This window comes from Dermochelys coriacea, chromosome 10 (assembly GCF_009764565.3).
Source record: "Dermochelys coriacea isolate rDerCor1 chromosome 10, rDerCor1.pri.v4, whole genome shotgun sequence".
Taxonomy (NCBI): Eukaryota; Metazoa; Chordata; order Testudines; family Dermochelyidae; genus Dermochelys; species Dermochelys coriacea.
In genome coordinates, this window is record NC_050077.1 from 35,443,458 (window position 1) to 35,462,507 (window position 19,050).

Below are 19,050 nucleotides of genomic sequence, written 5' to 3' on the forward strand. Positions count from 1 at the left end.
GGCCCCCCTTGGACCCAGAGCTGCTCCTCAGCCGCCGGGAGAGGGGCGGGCTCTCTGCTCAGTCCCCGCTGGAGGCGGGCATCAGACACTAGCCAGGAGCATCCGCCCGGCCTGGAAACCTGGGCGGGAGTCTTCGTGGCTGGGTCCTTCCACCCCGCTCTGGGCAGGCTACGCCGTGTGCCCCTGAGGCGGGGGCTCCCTCAGACAGCCCCGCCGCCCCCTCCCCCGCAGCAAGGCGAGCACCGCGCATGCGCCTCGAGAAACGCCCTGACGGGGCAGGGGGCCCGAGCGGGCATTCGAGCGCCAGAATACCCTGTGTGGACTACAAATCCCGGCGTGCCCCGCGCGGAGCCGGCCGGGGCGCAGGCGCGATGCGCTGGAGGCGAGTAAGAGACCTAGTTCCGGCTCAGCCGCTCACGGCGGGTGCGAGGTGCGTCCCGAGCAGGCCTCCCCCGTGCCCTGGACCAGGGAGCCCTTTGCGGAGGGGTGCGCGCCCCCGGGAGAGCCTCTCCCGTGACTCTGGGCCGGGCCGGGCCGGGCCGGGCCGGGCGGGCGAGGCTGGCGAGCGCTAGCGGGCCGGGGCAGGCTGGCATGGGCCGGCCCTGGGTGGGAGCGGGTCCCTGCGGCGGCGCACGGGAGAGCAGGTTGGACATGCAGGCGGGCAGCACTGGCTCGGGGCGCTCTCCCCGGCGGCTGCCGCTTGCCCCTGTCGAGCTCGTGGCTTGTGCCTGACCCGGTCTCGCTCCGTTGCAGTGCAGGGAAGCCATGTCCCAGCCCGGCTCCGCTTGCCAGCCGCCGCCGGACGTTGACACAGATGACTGTCTCCAGGACTATTCCTACCTCTTTAGCCCGGAGATCCTCAAGTGAGTGCAGGGCGAAGCGGCTCTTTCTGGGCCCCAAACGTCCTAGCTGTTCTCTGGCCCATGACCTGTGCTAGCCAATGGTTATCTGCACTTTGCTCCTGTCCCGTGTACCATAACAACCCTGCCTCACGCCTTTCAGCCTGAAAAGCGGGGGGGGGGGAGGGGGTGTTTTCTGGGGGCCCCTCACAGGAACTGGCTTATTATTTATGAATGTGGGATTTGTTATATCACAGCGGGCCACTGGTCCATTAGATCCAGTATTGTACTTCTGGCCATTGCCAACATGAGTCTCTTTATTTGTTCAGCGCATGGGTGTGTGTGGTCCTTCACAGGTGATAATAAATTAATATCTAGTGCTATTCATCAATAGATCTCAAAGCTCTTTACAAAGGTGGTCAATATCATTATCTCCATTTTTACTGATGGGGAAACTGAGGCACAGGATGACGCAACTCTCTCAAAATGACTCAGCTGGCTAGTGGCAAAATCAGGATAGAATCCAGGTCTCCTGAGTCCCAGCCCAGTGCTCTATCCATTAGGCCATGTTTCTGCCCTATATAAATAGGGTAGCTTATACTCTACAGGCAGGGCCATCCCTAGTGGAATACAGGGCCTGGGGTGGAAGTGAGGCACGGGGCCCGGAGCAGTCGTCCTGATTCGCCCTACCCAAGGGACTGCTCTGTCTACAGGTTTCTGCTGCACAGATATTATGATCTAAATTTATGCTTCAGAGGAAGTTGACCCCTCCACTCATATAGCTAAAGACATCTAGCCTACTGTGCAATGCTTCATATGTGGGAAGGGATGTTCCTTCCGTCACCTCTGGTGGTCAGCTTATACCTTGAAGCATGAGATTTAATTACTCTTCTCTTAGCACATATAGATTCAGATTCCTAATGTTATTCAGCCCCTTGAATTTGGATTAACTTCCCCATTTATAGATTTTAATAGATTATAGATTTATAGATGTGTCATCAGTGAAGGTGCTTGAGAACTGCCTCCTCTATGGAAGGGTTTCTGCAGACAGACAGATTGCTATAGCACAGAGGTGGGCAAACTACAGTCTGCGGGCCATTTCCAGCCCATGGGACCCTCCTGCCTGGCCCCTGAGCTCCTGGCCCGGGACGCTCGCCCCCGGCCCCTCCCCCTCCCCTTCTGTTCCCCCTCCCCTACAGCCTCAGCTCACTGCGCCGCTGGTGCAATGTTCTGGGCGGCGGCGTTGCAGAGCTCAGCCTGACCTGGTGCTCTGTGCTGCGCGGTGCATGGCTGACTCCAGCTGGGCAGCGCGGCTGTAGCGCCGCCAGCCACCGGTGCTCCAGGCAGCATGGTAAGGGAGCGGGGGGGGTTGGATAGAGGTCAGGGGAGTTCGGGGGTTGTCAGGGGCCAGGGGCGTGGATAGAGGTTGGGGTGGTCAGAGGGTGGGGAACAGGGGGGTTGAATGGGGGCAGGAGGTCCTGGGGGGGCAGTCAGGAATGAGAGGAGGGGTTGGATGAGGTGGCAGAGGGCAGTCGGGGTGGGGGTACTGGGGGCAGTTGGGACAGGGAGAAAGGGTGGTTGCATGGGCAGGGGTCCCGGGGGGGTTAGTCAGGAAGGAGAGGGGTTGGATGGGGCGGTGGGGGGCAGTTAGGGATGGGAGGTCCAGGGGCGGTTAGGGGACAGAGAGCGGGGGCATGGATGGGACGGGGATCACGGGGGGCCATCAGGGAACGGGGGGTTGGATGGGGCAGGAGTCCAGGGGGGCCATCGGGGGAGAGAAGCGGGGGGGGTCAGATAGGGGGCAGGGGCCGAACCACGCCTGGCTGTTTGGGGAGGCACAGCCTTTTCTAACCAGCCCTCCATACAATTTCGGAAACCCGATGCGGCCCTCAGGCCAAAAAGCTTGCCTTCCCCTGCTATAGCGGATGGACATTGCTGCCTCCGTAGATTCAACCTCAGGAGTCTCTCTAAACTGACCCCTACATTCGGAGTCTGGGACTAAGTATCCCAAGCATGCTATATTTTAACATGGTGTGTGCTAATATCTGATCTGCTTCCTAAAGCAGCCCCGATGCCAACAGCCCACTGTGTCACTCCAGAGGGTTGCTTCCATGAGATTGCTGTGCATGCACTTCCCGTCATTGCTGTGTCTTTGGCTTTGATCAGAATTGTTGCCCTCCATGACTGAGGCAGGGAAACATCTAGATGAATTCCATGCATGGGAGTTTGGTTTTGAATGGCTTTACTTCCTTTGCCAACAGGGGCAAAGTTGCGTTCATCACTGGAGGCGGCTCTGGGATTGGATTTCGGGTAGCGGAGGTTTTCATGAGGTATGGATCTCTGATTTTCCACGATAGTTTTGTTCCCAGCCCACTCCATCGGCTTCCTCTACTTTCATATTCCCCAGCTTCCTCTATTCATTGTTTAGCGGAACCAGCCCAGAGAAACAAGTATTTCCCTCAGTATAGCTTTTGTTTGATTCCTGAACTTGCCCTTTGGAAAAGCCTAACTTTTATTTTCATGACTTTTCATTTTGCTATTGGATCCCAGCTAGCTTTGTACATGCCAAAAATCTATTGAGAAAGGCCATTCTCTTGTGATTTCCAGCACAGTTTTTCATGTTCAGACAGTTAGGGCTCATATATTTTCATAGAAAATATCTTAAAAACATAAAGTAAAATCACTCCATGGTATCTTTGCTGTATCCTTTGTATATTCTGATATGTATAGCGAGTCCAGAGAGGATCCATCACATTAGCTGGATGGATGATTGAAGGAATGCTTGTCTTCCAGTCCTGTCTTTCAGATCCTGCCCATTAGATTGTATCAAATGCAGAGAGAGACTTCCCTGGTCATGTTAACCATCTAACTTGTTTAAATCTTTTTACTTTTGTGCACTGAACATAATGTTGGTGCTAAATTGAATTCTAATGAATGTCCGTCATTGCTGGCCATTCCTTTCCGTGCTTTCTGGACAATGCATTCTGTAATCTGGTTGCTCTCCAGAAAAACAAATGGTAACATTTATAATAGCCTTCTAACTCAAATTTAATCTGAGCACGCTATGGATTGAACACTCTGAATTCGCTCCCATGCTGAGCCCTGTCGGGTTCTCTTCGCTACAATTTCCTGTTGTACTTTTCTTCGGATGATGAATCCCTTGAGCACTGTTACTGATGCATAGATTTTAGGACCAGAAGAGAGCATTCTGATCATATAGTCTGACCTGCATAACATAGGCCAGAAGACATCACCCAGCGATTCCTGCCTATAACTTCTGTATGAGCTAGACTAGATCTTTCAGAAAGAAAGAGGGAGCCACCTTACCTTTGCCAGATGCCCACTGTGGAGAGTGGAAGGCATGTCATGGATAATACCACCTGCTCTCAAACACTATAGAAAAGAGAAGTGAGCTCACCCTGTCTCCTTCCCCTGAAAGCACTGTGGTGAGAAATTCCTAGGCATTCCTGTGGCAGAGCTCAGTTTCAGGTTTACTAAGCAACTGTGGGTGTGACAATTAATCTCTGTAAAGATTTTGGAGTAGATGAGCTGAGTGCGATCTGTATGAGGCATTCAGTGTCCCCATTGGGGTTTCTTTGCAGGCATGGCTGCCGTACAATCATTGCCAGCAGGAACTTGCAGAGAGTAACTGAGGTGAGTAGATGGGAGTCTGGTGGGGCAGAGTTTGGGAGGTCCAAGACCATTTTTGCATATTTCCAAAGAGACCAGGATATGATGGGGGCAGTAAGGCATGATGGTACTAAACACCTAATGAACTCCACCCTCTTTCCCTCTCCATGTGCTTCTTGAGGAGTATGGTCCGTTCCAGGCACCTCGGTAACCGAAAGATAACCAATGAGCTGAGGGGGTATGACAAGGAGTATTAGGAGAAGGCTGAGCCCAGAACGCCTCTTGGTGAGATCTGTTGCATTTCGGATTAGTCTTCCAAGGATAGTGGTGGAAGTTTCAGTGCTTGAGTTATTTACAGCATGACTGGATGGAGCACTAGAAAAATCAATTGTAATAACACCACCCAGCTCTTATCTAGTGATTTTCATCCATAGATTTCAAAGTGCTTTACAAAAGGGGGGGGTTTCTCAGTATCATAATCCCCATTTTACAGATGAAGCAACTGAGGCATGGAAGGAAGTTAAACCAGTGGCAGAGCTGGAAATGGGACTCGGTTCAGTGTAGGGTCTAATCCTGTATTGGCTCCAGAGGATGGACTACCTGGGTCCTAGCAGGTTTTTTCCAGTCACTACATGTTGTTGTTTTGTGCATGATTAAAAGGGAGGTAAAAAGAATGAAATTCTAGAAAGTAGAGAAAGAAAAAGGCCTCTTAGGTCCTGTCTATACTGGTAAGTTTCTGCATAGTTTAGCAGCCTTCTGTGTTTTTAACTCCTGAGGTGTACACACTACCAAGCCACTTAGTGTGCAGAAACTACACAGTTGCAGTGCTGTAAAAAAAACCACACTGACAAGAGGCGTACAGGTTTCTGCGCTGAGGGTACAGCACCGCAGTGCCAGTGTAGACACCCTGGTCGATTACAGCTCTGAGATTGGCCCCCAGGAGGTGTCCCATAATGCCTATTCTTGCCTCTCTGATCATCGGTTTGAACTCTACTGCCCTGCCTTCAGGAGACCAACCGTCACCCCTACCCTGTAAATTCCTTTGGAAATTTGAAAGTCCCCTTCCTGTTTGCTCGATGATATGTGCAGTGGTCTCAGCACATCTTTCCAGGTGGCCATGCCTGCTCCACGCACCAGGTGATCCCCCTCTTGAAGCAATGCCGAGCTGCTGGACCTCATCAGCATTTGGGGAGACGAGACAGTGCAGTCATAGCTGTGCTCCAGCCATAGGAATTATGATACCTACGGACAGATATTATGATGCATGACAGAAAAGGGCCATGACCGGGACACACTGCATTGCAGGGTCAAAGTGAAGGAGTTGCCGAACACCTCCACAAGGTGTGGGAGGCAAACTGCCGCTCTGGTGCTGCGTCCATGAGCTGCCGGTTCTACAAAGAGCTGGACGTGATACTCAGTGGCGACCCCACCTCCACTGCAAAGGCCACTGTGGATATTTGGGTGGCTTGCGTGCCAGTTGAGAGTGGACCAAGCCAGGAGGAGAAAATCTTGGATGAGGATGTGAATTGGGAGGGAGACCCAGAGGCAGAGGATGACATAGAGGTCAGAGATGCAGGCAGCCAGAAGCTCTTTCCTACCCCAGAGGAGGCTAGCCAGCCACAGCAGTCAGATCTTGGCGAAGTGCAAACTGGAGAGGAGGCCCCTGATAAGTGGATTTGATTTTGGGAATCGCTGAAGCGAGTTGTTGGGAGCAGGAGGGTTGCAGTAAGCAGGCTTGTCTGTATGATGCGCATACCACCACATACCTAGTCTGAGCAGCAGAACAGGCTGTTGATAGACTCCCTCACTTCGTGGGAATCTGCTTCAGATCTCTAGGAAACTCTCATGGAGATACTGGGCAATCCGCTGCCACAGGTTCTTTGGCAGAGCTGCTTTGTTTCTTGCCCCATTAATGGTAACTTTCCCGCACCACTCTGCTGTCACGGGGTGAGGGGGTGGAACATTGCTGCACACAGTCAAGCCACATAAAGGTCAGGGTGGAAGCGACAGTCTTGGAGAAGACCCTCCCTTGATTCCCTGCTCACCGTCAGCATCGAGATGTCTTCCACAGTGAACATATCCTGTGGAAAATGTAAGGACAGGAATGATCGATAGCAGTCTGGAATAGCCAGCTTCCACAGTGCAATTGCCATGCGCTTCCTCAGCAGCAAGGCAGCTCTCATTCTTGTGTCCTTGCGCTGCAGGGCTGGGGCGAGCTCATCACACAGTCCCATGAATGTGGCTTTCCTGATCCGAAAGTTCTTCAGCCACTGCTAGTCATCCCAGACAATGTGATCCCACCACTCATTGCTTGTTTCCCAAGCCCAAAAGTGGCTTTCCATTGTGATCAGCACCTCCCTGAATGCCATAAGCAATCTCATGTTGTAGCTAGTACATGTGGTGAGATCAATGTCACACTCCTCTTGCCTTTGTAGTTTAAGGAATAACTCCACTGCCACTCGTGACATGTTTGTCAGAGCGAGCAGCATACTAGTTGTGACGTTCGCCTCTGGTGTTATCTGATCCGATGATTTGCTAGGTCACTCCAATCCTTGATTCCGAGAGCCAGCCTTATTCTGCTCTGCTGAGAGAACCCCCACTCCTGGGCTGTTCATGCACAGCTTCTAGCATGTAAGTTGCTTCTAGGATTGTGCAACAGAATGAAACTAGCCAATAACTCCAGTCCCAGACACAACCCTAGGAACCTCCATCTTGCAGTGTCCAGTTATGCCTGCTGGACACTGCAAGCTTATATGAGTTTGTCAATTTAACAAATAAATTGATATGTACCAGGCTTGTTATCCCAAGGGGAGTCTCTGACATTTTTCAGACCAAACGCACTGCTTCAGGTAGAATGAACAAACAGATTTATTAGCTACAAAGATAGATTTTAAGTGATTATAAGTCAAAACACAAGAAGTCAGATTTGGTCAAATGAAATAAAAGCAAAACACATTCTAAGCTGATCTTAACACTTTCAATGCCCTTACAAACTTAGATGCTTCTCACCACAGGCTGGCTGGTTGCCCTTCAGCCAGGCTCTCCCCTTTGATCAGCGCTTCAGTCACTTGGTGGTAATGTCTGTAGATGGAGATGGAAGAGAGAGGAAGAGCATGACAAATGTCTCTCGCTTTTATCATGTTCTTTCTTCCCTCTTGGCTTTGCCCACCCCCTTCAGAGTCAGGTGAGCTTTACCTCATCGCAGTCCCAAACTGACCAAAGGAAGGGAGGTGACTCACTTGGGAGTCCAATAGATCCTTTGTTGTTGCCTAGGCCAGTGTTCTTTGTTCCTGTGAGGCTGGGCTGGGTTTGTCCCATACATGCCCTGATGAGGTTTGAACTGCCCCTCATCTTTTGGAGAGTTTTTGCCTGAGCTTGCTTTAAGCCATGAGGACACAGTCTCAGCCTCATAACTATATACAAGAAATTACAACCTATAACATTACTATAACAATTACTATAACAACAGTGCTCAGTGCACCATGAGCCTTCTGAAGACACCTGACATGACAAACTTTGCATTAGATACCACACAATCATATTATAAGGATGAACATGGGGGTGCTGGGTGTTCCCCTGAGGTACAGAACGTCACACTGGTCAACAGTTTGGGATCCATTCCTGCAGCCTGAAGAAACAGAGTGCGCAGTACACAAAGCATTGAAAGATGGTGCCAAATATGGACAGAAGACAGGGATTGCTGGGATGCGAAGCAATGCATCATGGGGCATTGGGGCAGGACCCAGGATGCCCTGCGACCCCCTCCACCTTCTCACAACTCTTAGTGGCAGAAGAGGAAGAGATGCTCTGTGGGATAGCTTCCCAGAGTGCACCGCTCCAAATACCGCTGAAAGTGAGCAAGTGTGAACACGCTATTGCGCAGGCAGCTGACAGTGTGAACACACAACAGGGGTTTCCCTTCAGTGCTCTCTGAGCGGCGCTGTAACTCTGCCAGTGTAGACATAACCTTAGACTTGACTACGCATGAGGAAGATGCCCTAAACTGAATGACTTTTGTTCAATGGAGCTTTGTTTGTTTTATTTCAATTAAATCAAAGCCTCCAATTGCGAGTTGCTGATTTCCATGTAGATTCATAAAGTAACAGCAGAGCATCTGATGTAAACCAGCATCCCCTTCACCCTGTGTAGAATTCACTGAACAAAGAGCCAGATAGAAACTGGAGAGTGAATCTGTGTGACTGTTGGGCTGATTAAGATGCAGGATTGCAAAACCCAAGCACTTGAAAAATCATGAGTTGGGCTAAAAAAAACCCTACAAGATTTTTAAAAATAATAAATTGTTGTTTCTTTTTTGTATGTGCCTTTTGGGTTCTTTAGGGGCCACTAGGTTACATTTTCAAACTTTTCTCTGCAATCGTGAGGGCTAGAAACTTCCTTGTAATTTATTTATGTAATAAAAGCTGAGAGTCTCATGAAATCAGCTGACTCCACGAGTTGGGGCTTGAAGAGATACGCCAAATGTTGTGAAACTTGTGCTAAAATTGCAAGAGTTGGCAACACGGCAAGTCGTGGCCATACATCAACCCATTCCGATTTGCACTTAATTGTTTGAAGTTGCGTGGGAGGGTGGAAAGGCCAACAAGTAAAAAGAAAATTCTGAAAGTCACAAACCCTACCTCCCCAGGCCAGGGGGTGTTGGCCATTCTCACCCCGCTCATGCGGGAGGGGTGAGGGGTATCGTGATGTTGCTGCAGCTGATAAGCACACAGGCTCTGTCCCCCTCCTTGTTTCCCTGCCTGCCTGATGCTCACTGGCTCCAGGTCCCTGGTACTCTTCCATGGGGCAGGGGCTGGGAATCACCACCTCGGGTTTTCCCTCAGCAGTAGTAGCATGTGGGGCTCTGACAAAACTGTGGCTCCTCCACGGGAGGCGGCATGTAGGTCAAGGGCAGCCTGGCTGTCTGTGGTCCGCCAGCACCTTGCTCGCTTTCCAGCAGCTGTGTGCTGTGCGGGATCTGTCCCCCAGCGGAGGGCTGGAGCAGGGAGAGGCTGGGGCCATAGTACCTAGCCTGAGCATCAGGGACATGAGTCATAAATGTGGGGGCCCCAAACTGTTCTTTAGGGATTTCCTCCTTCATTCCTGGGACTGGCCCCATCCCCAGGAGTGTGGGAGAGCGAAGACTGGTGGACTCCAGCCCTGGGCAGTCTCCCAACCGAGCCCTGCCATGTGTCCTGGGGGGGCAGAGAAGAGAGAAATGGTGGTGGTGGGAGAGAGGGATGGAGAGAAAGACACATTAATTGGGGAAGAGACCACTGTGCTTAGGAGCTGCTGCAGGAAATCTGGAAATGGTGGGACAAAGAGCCTTCAGGGTTGAATGAGACATGAGAGAGGGGTGTCACACAGGGTATGGGGTGAGGCAGTGATGACCTCATAAATCTGTAGCAGGTGGGAGGGGGCAGAGTCACTCTGGATGTGAAGGGAGATACTGACTGAAGTTAAGAGCCCCTCAGCCAACTACCACATCACCCCCCCCCCCCATCCACACCTTTCACTCTACCCAAAGTAGGCCCTTGGCCCTCCCAATCTACTCAGAACCTTATTGATTAGGGTGAAAAGCTGAAAGCCAGAGTATCCTTAATTGTAGGGGAAACCAGTCTTTCCCATCTGCCAGTGCTCAGGAATTAGTTCTGCCCTGTCTTATCTCTTCTCCTGGGTTTCTCACCCACCTCTCCCAGGCCTTGGGGGACTGCAGTTGGTTCCCCTACCCATTCCCAGGCAGGTGCTGAGGGTGGGGGAGAGGGAGAAAGGAAACTAGTCCTGCTGCTCACAGGAGAGTGGCTCTTACTGCTCCTCAGCTAGCTCATGGCGGGGAGTGGAAGCTCCACTGCCCTTCTGCAGCAGCAGCCCTGATTGGCTGCTCCTCCCCTGTAGGTGCCTCAGTGGGGCAGGCAGCCAATCAGACAGGGTGTCAAGGTTCCTTCCCCATTCTGAACTCTAGGGTATAGATGTGGGGACCTGCATGAAAACCTCCTAGCTTACTTTTACCAGCTTAGGTTAAAACTTTCCCAAGGTACAAACTATTTTACCTTTTGTCCTTGGACTTTCGCTGCCACCACCAAACAAACGTCTAACACCGCTTACTGGAACGAGTCCGTTTGGAAACGTCTTTCCCCCCAAAATCCTCCCAAATCTTACACCCCCTTTCCTGGGGAAGGTTTGATAAAAATCCTCACCAATTTGCGTAGGTGACCACAGACCCAAACCCTTGGATCTTAAGAACAATGAAAAAGCAATCAGTTTCTATTTTAATAGAAGAAAAAGTAAAAAGAATCACCTCTGTGAAATCAGGATGGTAAATACCTTACAGGATAATCAGATTCAAAACATAGAGAATCCCTCTAGGCTCCTCCTCAGGCTCAGGTGGCCACCCCTGTCCTGGGGAAAATGAGAAGGAGGTGGCTGGTGGCACTGAGCTCCAAGCAGCTACCCGGGGAGTCATTATACAAGCCCTCGCAGAAGAGGTGTATTGAATTGCTCCCCAAAACAATGTGAGCCCCAGGGCAGTGGGAAGATGGAGGCTGAGCTAGGGCAGTGGGGTGAGGTGGGAAGGGGCAGAGAAGCTTATCTCACAGCGGGAGCTGATAGAAATTTCTAAGTAAAATTAAGTCTGACTCAGAGTTCTAACTTGAAATCATGAGTCAGGCTTAATTTTACTTAGAAATGGCCTCTTTCACAACTAATTGGTGAGCGTTGGCATGTCTAATGTTGGAAGCATGTGGTGAGAAACTTTTGCTTTGAATCTAATACAGTTTGTTAAACTAGGCACTAGAAAAGGTTTTTCTTTGTTTTCTTGTACCATTTCTGACATTTATACCTCATTGCTTGTACTCACTTAAAATCTCTCTTTTTAGTTAATAAACTTGCTTTATTGTTTATTCTAATCCAGTGTGTTTAACTTAAAGTGTTGGGTAACTCTAAGGTAACAAGCTATTGTATATTATTCCCTAGAGGAATACCAGTCATAATACATTTGCATTGTCCAGGAGAGGGCTGGACAGTACAAGACATACATTTCTGGGGGAAAATCTGGAACTGGGAGTGTGTTGGGGTCCCCTGGCAAAGATAACTAAAGCTGGTAAAAGCCAGAGTGTAACCCATGTGTGGCTGGCAGGCTGCAGTTACCCACAGACGCTCAGGGAGTGACTTGCCTGCTGAAGGATTGTTTGTGATTGGCCCAAGTGGGAGTCACTGCAGCAAGGTATTGAAGGCACGCAAGATTGCAGGGAGGGTGTGACACAGCCCCTCACTGGTCTCGATTGCACCCCATCTTGTCACAACTGGCCATTCAGTTTCCACCTCAAGGTAATTACTTTGGGCTGCTGCAACCCAGAGCAAAGTCTGCCTTGCAGTGAAACGGGGCTGCTCTACACTGGGAGTTTACATCGGCAGAGTGACCCCTCTGGGGGTGTGAAAAATCCACACTCTGAGCGACAGCGCAGTGCTGACCTATGCCCAGGTGTGGGCAGTGCTAGGTCAGCAGAAGATTCTCTTGACTTAGGCCTCAGTCCTGCAATTGGATCCTCATAGTGACTCTTTATCCTTGCATGGACTTTATTGTGCTTGTGCAGACCTGATGGTAGGATTGGGGCTTCATATTGTAACTCTGTCAATAATGAGATGAACCTCGTTAGATCTCTGAGATTCTTGGAGGGTCTTAGATATGCTGCAGTATAACAAGAAACTTACTGATCGCTATACTTGCCTACATGCCTCCAGCTTCCATCCAAGACACACCACACGATCCATTGTCTACAGCCAAGCTCTAAGATACAACTGCATTGCTCCAATCCCCCAGACAGAGACAAACACCTAAAAGATCTCTATCAAGCATTCTTAAAAACTACAATACCCACCTGCTGACATGAAAAAAAACAGAATTGACAGAGCCAGAAGAGTACCCAGAAGTCACCTACTACAGAACAGGCCCAACAAAGAAAATAACAGAACGCTCGTTCCACCTGCACATCTACCAATGTGACATATGCCATCATGTACCAGCAATGCCCCTCTGCCATGTGTATTGGCCAAACCGACAGTCTCTATGCAAAAGAATAAACGGACACAAATCTGACATCGGGAATCATAACATTCAAAAACCAGTAGGAGAACACTTCAACCTCTCTGGCCACTCAGTAACAGATTTAAAGGCGGAAATTTTGCAGCAGAAAAGTTCAAAACCAGGCTCCCATGAGAAACTGCTGAGCTTGAATTAATATGCAAACTAGATACCATTAACTTGGGTTTGAATAGAGACTGGGAGTGGCTGGGTCATTACACTTATTGAATCTATTTCCCCATGTTAAGTATCCTCACACCTTCTTGTCAATTGTCTAAATGGGCCATCTTGATTATCACTACAAAAGTTTTTTTCTTCTGCTGATAATAGCTCATCTTAATTAATTAGCCTCTTACTCGACTTTTTCATGTTCTCTGTATGTATATGTATATCTTCTTAGTATATGTTCCAGTCTATGCATCTGATGAAGTGGGCTGTAACCCATGAAAGCTTATGCTCAAATAAATTTGTTAGTCTCTAAGGTGCCACAAGTACTCCTGTTCTTTTTGTGTCACCTGATGAAATTAATAGGCAGCAGGTTTAAAACAAACAAAAGAAAATATTTCTTCATACAATGCACAGTCAGCCTGTGGAATGCTTGCCAGGGGATGTTGTGAAGGCCAAGACTATAGCAGGGTTCAAAAAGAACTAGATAAATTCATGGAGCATAGGTCCATCAATGGCTATTAGCCAGGATGGTCAGGGATACAAAACTATGCTCTGAGTGTCCCTAACCTCTGTTTGCCTGAGCTGAGAATGGGCAACAGGGTATGTACCACTTGATGATTACCTGTTCTGGTCATTAACTCTGAAGCACCTGGCATTGGCCACTGTCAGAAGAACAGGATACTGGGCTAAATGGACCATTGGTGTATGTCCATATGTATGTTCCAGGTTGTTGGGCCTCTTTCCCCATTAGATGCTCCTGTGTGGTCCTCCTAACCTGTATGATAATGATGTCTATTGAAAGCATTTTTTAATGGGTGTCAGTTCTGTGTTTTCTGCGGGAGCTTTGAGTCTGCCTTTTAGTAAATGGCTTGTTTCAGAGTAGCAGCCGTGTTAGTCTGTATTTGCAAAAAGAAAAGGAGTACTTGTGGCACCTTAGAGACTAACAAATTTATTAGAGCATAAGCTTTCGTGAGCTACAGCTCACTTCATCGGATGCATAAATGGCTTATGAGAGATTCTCTGTGAGATTTCTCTGGAGACTTATCCGTGGGAGGAGGATGGAAAGAACACAGAAAGAACATCCCATAGTCAATGTGGCTCAAGAGGCACTGATGACTCTTACTTGGCAATGAAACAGAGGAGTTTTAGATGAAAAAATCTAGCAGCCCAGCCCTGAGGGCCCAAGTAGGATGGTATCCTGCAGTATCGTTTTCCATGCTTTGTTTAGTTCAAATGAGACAGGCAATGACTCTTTCCAAAGTCTGGTAGATCTCACTGTTAGGTAGCTTTTATTGAGCCTACATTTTATTTTTCTTAGTTTCATTCTATTGCTTCTAATTACATCCCCAGCCTAAGCAATTCCTCTCCATTACACCCATCAGATACTGCCGACTGTTATCACATCCTCATTAGGCATTGCTTAGCCAAGCTTAAATTTTAGCTCTCTCAGTCCTCTAGTGTAAGCCAGTGCCTGCAGCCTCTATTATTTTTTGTTGCTTCTCTCTTGGATCCCTTTAATGTGTCAATATCTCTCTGGTAATACAGTGCCCAGAAGTGAACGCACATTCCTGCTGTGATCTTTCCAACAGAGCCTTGTTGTAAACATCCCATGCACTCGACAGAGTAATTTATAGGTTATAGTACATACAAGAATCACTTCACCTACCCCAAAATGCAGCTCCTTCTGGGGTGGGACATGGCAGCTGTTTAACAACACAATCATATGACTGGAGAAACAACCAGCTGCCCCAGGTCATGATAGGGACGGAGCATGTCCTTCTGCCTGATATGTCCTTTTGCTGATACCAGAGTATGAGTCTCCCCTGGGTTCCTAATAGCAGGAGGTAGGACTGGGATCCCTCATACAAAATCTTTCTCTCTCTTTTCCAGGCTTCAAAGAAGCTGGAGGCTGCTACTGGTCAGCGCTGCCTGCCTCTTTCTCTAGATGTCCGGCAGCCCCAAACCATCCTGGCAGCGGTGGACGAGGCTGTAAAGAGTTTGAACGAATTGACATCGTTAACAGTGAGTTGCTTGCGAAGCGGGGGAAGTGACAGGATTTTACAAACCCGTGTGTTTCAGGGAACAAACTCATCACCAACTGAGGGTCGGGAAGAAATTTGCCCCCTCCCCCAATGGAGGCAGTGTTCTGTTAATGTCTGGGTGCATTGCTGTCACGGGTACCATCGTCTGAATGCTGGTCACACTGGAAACAGGATGCTGGACTAGAAGGAATATTGCTCTCTTCTGGGCAAAGCTTCCTATGCTCTCACTGCCCTGTGGGAGCCTGCAGTGCCAAGTGACACGAGAGGCTGGGAATACTGGTCCCATGGAAGTAGTGGACTGACAACTGTCTGCCAGAAAATGAAGCGAGGAAGGGGGCAGTCAAGCCTCATTCCCAACCCAGCAGGGTTCCCTACTCATCTCTGTTTGACTCTACCCTGTTCTGTATCGCCCACTTAAGCAGTAATTTAAGCAGCCCCTGCTTGGCTGATCTGGAAATCGATTGTAGCCAACCCTTTGATACCCAATTGTCCCAGTAGCATTCTTCCTCAAGAGCTTGGTGTGGTGGTGCCGGGGGGCACCCGGGGCACTGCTTCTCTCTGAACAATGAGCCCTTCACCCAGTTCTGGGACATGCTCAGCTACTGTATGTAAAAGTGTATCCCTGCCTGAATGGTCTGTGCGCAGCTAGCTGCTTTGCTGCCCCAGAGAGCTAGGGACTGCAAAGCAGATGCTGTAAGACTTTGGGGACTTTCCTGAATAGCACAGTTGAGGCCTGAGGGGCACTCTAAAAATGTCTTTCGCTAACTAAAGTGGGGGCAGCTAAGGCAAGTTACAGTGTCTCACCTAAATTGAGGAGCCAGAAGCCATTAGAAGTTGCACAGGGCAGCCTTTGTCAGTGTGGCTATGGATTGGTAGCCTCAAGGCGGATCGTGTGTTCTCTATATATTGAACAGTTAGGAGGATTGTACGCGGCTACACACACCCCATCCCTGCTTCAGAGGAAGGGAGGGAGCAGCACCCTATGCCCACTGGTAATAGATCATAGCAGTCTCACTCCTCCACTCCCCACGACTGTGCCCCGGATGCTCTCCCTCTCCAGATGCTGCTGGTAACTTCCTGTGCCCGGCCAGTGCTTGTCTTCAATGCCTATAAGACAGTGATCGACATTGACACCCTTGGCACCTCAATGTCTCCAAAGTGGTCTATGAGAAATGCTTGCGGGTAAGTTCATCTACACCGGGGACACGCTGCTGGAAAGTCCGTCATGTGATAAGGAGTGTGTCTCGGGTCCTACCCATGAATAAGCTATTATTAAAAATCCTTGCTTGCTATTATAGCGTTAAACAGTATGTGTGGTCTAGGGGTTCAAGGACATGTTATCACCAGTGACCCCCTTTGTACCAATTACCACTGAAAAAATCTCTAACTTTTTATTAAAGCACGAGAACAGTGAAAGCATTGAAATGTAACGATTAATTGTCACACTGTTCCTTAGTCCCTTCCCTTCAACTGCAGAGGTCTTTTATGGGTGAACCCTCTGTTTGCCAGGAGTTTATATTTGGGGGTGGAGGACAGGGAGAGGGAGAAAGGGTTAACTTTGGATATTCTACTTGAAGTCCAATCCTGTTTCCTTGGACAAAACAAGATGAACACGTGCTTGTATCCATCCTTTCAGAGAGCAACCTGCAAAGACCCTTTCCCTAGCCCTTTGCTCTGACCACATCACCCCTCTCTCTTTCCATCACTCCCCGCGCTCTCTTCTCTAGCACAGGGATCGCAAACTTTTGAATCACGCACCCCCGGGCCAGCTCTGGGGAAGCAAAAAAAAAAAGAACTGATGCTGGCCTGCTGCCGAAGACGGGGCGGGGAGAGCTGAGCTGCCGCTGGCCTGCCACCGAAGACGGGGCAGGGAGAACTGAGCTGCCGCCGGAGTGCTGCTGAAGACGGAGCGGGGAATGCCAAGCTGCCGCCGGCGTGCCGCCGAAGACGGAGCAGGGAGAGCCGAGCTGCTGCCGGCGTGCTGCCGAAGACGGAGTGGGGAATGCCGAGCTGCCGCCGGCGTGCCGCCGAAGACGGAGTGGGGAGTGCCGAGCTGCCGCCGGCGTGCGCCGAAGACGGAGTGGGGAGTGCCGAGCTGCCGCCGGCGTGCCGCCGAAGACGGAGTGGGGAGTGTCGAGCTGCCGCCGGCGTGCTGCCGAAGACGGAGTGGGGAGTGCCGAGCTGCCGCCGGCGTGCTGCCGAAGACGGAGTGGGGAATGCCAAGCTGCCGCCGGCGTGCTGCCGAAGATGGAGTGGGGAGAGCCAAGCTGCTGCCGGCATGCTGCCAAAGACGGAGCAGGGAGAGCCGAGCTGCCGCTGGCGTTCCGTCAAAGAATCAAAGGTCCCGGAGCGCTGCTGCTACCATGCCAGCATCGCTCATTTGGCAGCGCTCCTCCTGCCGCGCACCCCCACGGATGGTCTTGCGCACCCCATTTTGGAGACCACTAGCGTATCAAACATAAGCACTTGCCATCACTTCCAAGGCTCTGCTCAGCCCCGCCCCACCTATCATCTCTCATCCAGTATCGAAAGGCTGATTCCAGCCCACAGCGGACTCACGATGGCAACCTCCATTGCCCACTTGTTAAACTTTCCAACAAGCCCCTTTGTGCTTTCTGCCAGGCTGCCTCCCTTCTTGGGAGGAGCTTCTCCTTAAACACCCCAAAGCTGCTGCCGCCTCCTCCACCAGACCCCTCCTTAGAACTCTCCTTTGCCGTGATGCAAACAAAACACTTGACAGTGGTTAGGCTGCTGGTGTGCTAAGACCACAGCCAATCATGCTGATTAATCTTCTCATTGGCAGCCCCATCTTTTATCACCTCTGTCTCCTCGTGTCTTTCTTGTACCTTCCATCCTCGCAGAAGTGATCGCAGCAGCAGAACCTTCCCCAGACACAGCCATTCACCTGTGACAGTGAATGTGGTTTGGGCGGCCTCTAGAAAGTGGCTGCCTGCAAAATGTGGGTTGTGCGTAATTCTGGGAGAGGGTGACCTTGACTTAGGAGAAGTAGATGGAGGGAGGCGATGTGAGCCAGTGAAACACTGATTCTCTTTCTCATCCCAAATCCTTCCAGCTCCTTCACTTTTCCTTGAGGCCTGTAATCTTCTGCCATCTTCTGCCTCCTCCGGGTGCTTATACCTTTCTAGAAACGGGCTGCAGATTGTTCTGGAATGTTCCAGCACAGCCGGAAGGAGAGCTGTCCTATGCAGATCCCAAGAAGGAGGTGTTCAGAGAGCCAGGCAGAGATGGCAGAACCACAAGAGTTGGGCAGACAATCCCCATTCTTCACCAGACCAGTTTCGCCTTCAGGGTATTTCTCTGGTCAGTCTCTCTGTTCCATCCCATGCCCAGGTCCTGCTGCCCCAGCAGATGATATCGCTGCTCTGTTCCCTAACTCCCTGTCTTGTTTATCCAGGACAATGGCGGGGTTATAGTTAACATCACAGCGACTTTGAGCTACAGAGGACAGGCTCTCCAGGTGCATGCTGGGACGGCCAAGGCGGCTGTAGGTACAGTAAACACACCTGACCCATTTGGTTCCTTTCTGTGTCTTTTCAAGCTGCCAAAGCCCAGCCAACTTACTGGTTCTTTCAGAGCCTCTGATGGAGAGGTTTGGAAGAACAATACTAGGATCTTGCATAGTACTCCCCTTGGTACAGATAGGCTGAGTCAAGCCCAGAGCTCTGCGGCACCCTCCCTGACCAGGCTAAGAGGGGTACTCAGCCTGGCTCACTAGGGTGGCTTAATCGGTTATTCTCCCCTTGTGCAATCTCTGTACTTGCCGCTTTCCAGGATGTGACATTGCAGAAAAATTGTGATCACACAGGATGATGCATTCTGGGATACCGCCAGCAAACCATGGGTGTGCAGAAAGGAAAAGTAACTGAAAGGAGACTAATGAAAGCTGGTTTGACTCTGCACCCCCAATCCCCCCACCACACATCCCCGACCGCCTGCGATGGAGCCTTCCGCAGATAAGAGCCTAACAGGAACTCACTACTAAGGGCCAATGCAAAGCCCATTGGAATCACTGGGAGCATTTTCACAGAATTCAGTGGGCTTTGGATCTTGCTCTAAGTGACTTGCCAGGGTCACATTGAGCTGGTGACAGCATTATGTTTAGAACCCAGGCCTGTGCTGGGCTCAGTCCAGCAGACCACACTATGCTGCCAGTCTCCCCGGCTTGTTAATGCCAGACGACGTTAGTCACATGGCCTGTGGGACACAAGCACAAACTCACACGTTGTCAGGGCGACTGCTGGGACCAGATGGCAGCGATAATAGGCCCTCTGTA

The 19,050-nt window shown here is 50.3% G+C and overlaps 1 protein-coding gene across 1 annotated transcript in view; it reads left to right on the forward strand.

The window, feature by feature from the left end:
• The first annotated feature begins 357 nt into the window (after positions 1–357).
• DECR2 (2,4-dienoyl-CoA reductase 2) overlaps positions 358–19,050 on the forward strand; it is a 32,178-nt gene continuing 13,485 nt past the window's right edge. The window contains 10 exon segments of the mRNA XM_043493530.1: positions 358–430; positions 754–863; positions 3,101–3,169; positions 4,442–4,493; positions 14,605–14,701; positions 14,704–14,736; positions 15,817–15,853; positions 15,855–15,898; positions 15,901–15,938; positions 18,172–18,265. Coding sequence (XP_043349465.1) covers positions 766–863; positions 3,101–3,169; positions 4,442–4,493; positions 14,605–14,701; positions 14,704–14,736; positions 15,817–15,853; positions 15,855–15,898; positions 15,901–15,938; positions 18,172–18,265 — 562 coding nt within the window. The 5' untranslated portion in view covers positions 358–430; positions 754–765.